Source organism: Chanodichthys erythropterus, chromosome 9 (genome assembly GCF_024489055.1).
Source record: "Chanodichthys erythropterus isolate Z2021 chromosome 9, ASM2448905v1, whole genome shotgun sequence".
Lineage (NCBI taxonomy): Eukaryota > Metazoa > Chordata > Actinopteri > Cypriniformes > Xenocyprididae > Chanodichthys > Chanodichthys erythropterus.
The window spans coordinates 23,816,944-23,820,412 of record NC_090229.1 but is presented as its reverse complement, the minus strand read 5'-3'; the positions used below and the strand labels follow the sequence as shown (position 1 = coordinate 23,820,412).

The window sequence follows — 3,469 nt, the reverse complement described above, 5'->3', positions numbered from 1 at the left end:
TAAAGCATGGATTCAATTGAATTAACCTTTACCAAAAAAAAAGGAAAAAAAAATGCAATTATAGAACAAACCACAGAGGAGAACTTCTCTCTTTGATCAATCAATAAAACAGCTGTGTACATTGGCATTGCAGTTGAACTGGTTGTGTTTGGTGTCTCTGAAGATCTTATGGAAGGTTCATGTCTTTCATAAGCTGATACAGTCAGTCACTCATTGTTCACTGTTAATTGCTGCTGAGTATCGGCAGAGGTGCAGAACATCTGATGTATTGACTTCCAGCTCATATGATGTGTGCTAGTAAATGAGGGAACATGAATATGAAGTCATAAGTATTTTACAACATAATAAAAATGGAGACATCATGATATTTCTAATGCCTTATTGCAATTTTGTTTTGAAAATGTGTATGTGAGTGTTTGTAAACCAACCTGTGTGTTTTCTTTTGTAGTAGATCAGTCCTCCTGCTGCTATAATCACCCCCAAAACCATCCCTGCAGCACCAGTTATCATTTTATTTCTGTCAGACTCTGACAGAGATGAATCTGAAAAATAAAATAAAATTGTGCTGGAATATTCTATGGTTTGTTAAGCCTTGAGATAAAATTGCAGTTGATAACCAGCAACTCAATGAGTCACCTGAGAGTTTCACTTTTAAAAAATACAATAGGAACCTTTTTTTTTTTTCATGTTGATTTATCTGATTTTAGAATAAATACAAGACTTTCAAAAGGAGGCATCAAAATGAAATAAAAACTGAGAACCACTGAACTATAGTGATGCTGGCCTAAACAAGATTCCTCTGTGGTTGGTTAAATTGTTTAGGCTATGAAGCAAACATAATGGTTTCCTCTTTTTCAGATGAAAACAATAAGGGAACAACATAACAAACAGACACAGCAGAAACTATAGTTTGGTTTCTGTGGTCATCTGTCTCAGTGTATTTTATAGTATCAACCCTGTTCTTACCCCAGTGATAGACCATGGGTCTATGAGAGCTGGCGTGCTCCACCACACAGGAGATCTTCTCTCCAGGTTTGGGAAAGTATTCCAGGTGGGAGTGAATCTGGTAGTACCAGTCTCCATCAGCCAGCTCCTCAGTGGAGGTCACATCAGCTGTCACCTCTTTATCATCTCTCATCCATGTCAGCTTGATGGGTTTGGGGTAGAAGTCATAGGCACTGCAGATCAACATGGCTGGACTTTTACCACTGGCCTGCCTTACTAACCGGATGATGACTTCTGGTTTCACTGTAGACATTATGAGGTTCATTTTGTGTTTCATGTTGATTCACATGTGTGGTTTCAAAACGTTTTTAGTGTTCAATGCACCTTACCTGTTTGTTCTACCAAAGGGAGGAATTGCTGCCCAAAGTACTTGCATTTGCCAACAGTTATCTCTGCCTCCTTATGTAGCCACTCAGGTTTTTTATTAAAATCATCCGCCCATTTCATCGCATATTCAGTGTAAGCAACAACTTTATTTTCAGTACTGCTGAATCTCAGCAATTCAGTTTTGTCAAACTTAAATGAATAGATAATCTCAACATTTTGTAGAGAACCATGTACACGACAGAGAATTAGGAAGACGGCATAATGTCCATGAACTGAAAAACAAACAGCCAACAAAACTTTTGTAAGTTTATTAATAATAATAATATGTAATAATAGAATAATACATGTTCTGATACAGTCTGTTTAACTTTGAAAAATCACAAATATTTCTAAACTAAAAAATTCAGAGTAAAGATATTTGTATCTACAATTTCAATTTAAATGGCATTTTTCGTAAAAATTTAATTTAATGTAGAACAATATTAAATTGCTATATTAAAGTCAGATTAGCTTACCTGTTTTAAACAAAACATGCAACAAGGCCAGGTGTATCACAATATCATACCGCATTTTGCATTCAGAGTTGTTTTATTGGCATAGAGATGGAATGAGCACTAAAGCAGTTACAGTAAATGTCATAAATTAATGCCAGCCCAGTTTGGCATCTCAACTCATCAAACTGGAAAATCAAGCTTATGACTGACCCACAAAATAACATGTGATTGAGTAACTTACACTGGGACATTTTTCATAAGAGCTGAGCTACAAAAACTGAAGTGAAAGTTCTGTGAATATTTGCTGGCAGATTGTTCATAAAGTAACTGTTCATTCATTTGACTGTAATAGTTTTTGTTATTTGTGTTTTCTGACTGAGGATTGAGATTTTAGTTCACCCTCTCACAAAAAAACGATTAGAAATGTGTGTCTAAAATGTGAATGTTTCTGTTCTTGCCCCAATACTTTACATCATGATCACAATGTGCTCATTTGTTTCTATAGTTACCCATTAGTTTCTTCTTAAAGGTGCTAAAGAGGATGTTTTGTTTTATACATTTTTGCAATATTACTTGAAACTGTCTTTACTAACTGATAAAAGACTATGTATTAGGTGCACTGAAAGTAATAATATTAATATACATCATCTGTGCACGAGGTAGGGCCTTAAAAACATCAGCCAATCGTTTACATGATCATCGCATAAACGATTGGCCCTCTGGCTTGTCAATCACTGCCATGACGTTCCTTGTGAGAGACGTGTGCGGCTGCGCGCTCCAGTAACTTTCCACACTCCACAGGTGCCGCATGCAATGTTTTTGTCAGGAGACAGGAGTAACAACTGCAGATTATGAGTTACCTGCGGTGAGTCCGACATAATGAATCCACTAACACGACACATCGAATGCCGGTGGTAAATACTCGTGTTCCAATTCTCGTGCTCAAGTTTTGGGAGGCGTTCCCTCGAAATGAACTGTGAAGGAGGGGGGTTGTTCTTACGCATACGCTCATTTCAAAAACTCACTTACAGTCTTTGGTTTCTCAGTCGACGAAAAGATCCTCTTTAGCACCTTTAAGTTGCCGTAAGCCCTGTGTGTGGTTTGTGTTTGTAGTTTGTGTTGCTATTGTGATTTCCTGTGTTTTGTTAAACAATGTCTTTATATTTTTTGGAATACTCCTTACACCTTCATCAGCCAGGTGTAACAACAGTGGGACAATATATATATATATTATCTTCAACATTTATTTGAGAAGAACAAATTAAAATTTTAACATAAAAATATATGATTTGACATATACTTTTCCATAGTACCATACATATTAAAATTGTAATCTTCAAAGGTAGTGTTGAAAAAGGGAATTTTTTTACAAGTTTCTCATGACCCATGATGCAGCTTCTAAGTATAGAATTTAAAGTTCACCACACTAAATGCAACAGTAGAATATTATATCATGGCTTATAAAGACTTTTATAGCTGTATAACACTTCCTCTGCTGTGTATAGCCTACAATACAGCCCTGAAAACATAAAATCAAAGCATCTCACTAGCAAAATCAGTGCAAATGCCATTTACAGTTATTAACATTAAAATAAATGTATCTTTAGCACACAGAATCAAAACATCTACATGTATCAGTATAA

The 3,469-nt window shown here is 35.8% G+C and overlaps 1 protein-coding gene across 1 annotated transcript; it reads right to left on the bottom strand.

The window, feature by feature from the left end:
- Nucleotides 1-378: 378 nt before the first annotated feature.
- Nucleotides 379-1,955, bottom strand: LOC137026457 (rano class II histocompatibility antigen, A beta chain-like). The gene is made up of 4 exons (XM_067393813.1): nt 1,848-1,955; nt 1,335-1,604; nt 967-1,248; nt 379-542 (listed from the first exon to the last, which is right to left on the bottom strand). The coding sequence occupies exons 1-4, from the start codon at nt 1,900-1,902 to the stop codon at nt 379-381; spliced, it is 771 nt and encodes a 256-aa protein (XP_067249914.1). The 5' UTR covers nt 1,903-1,955.
- Nucleotides 1,956-3,469: the final 1,514 nt, after the last annotated feature.

Coding starts and splice junctions, on each gene's coding strand:
- LOC137026457 (XM_067393813.1), bottom strand. CDS start 1,902: ATGCGGTATGATATTGTGATACACCTGGCCTTGTTGCATGTTTTGTTT. Junction 1,249..1,334: donor CCCTTTGGTAGAACAAACAG/GTAAGGTGCATT, acceptor TAATGTCTACAG/TGAAACCAGAAGTCATCATC. Junction 543..966: donor ACCCATGGTCTATCACTGGG/GTAAGAACAGGG, acceptor TTTATTTTTCAG/ATTCATCTCTGTCAGAGTCT.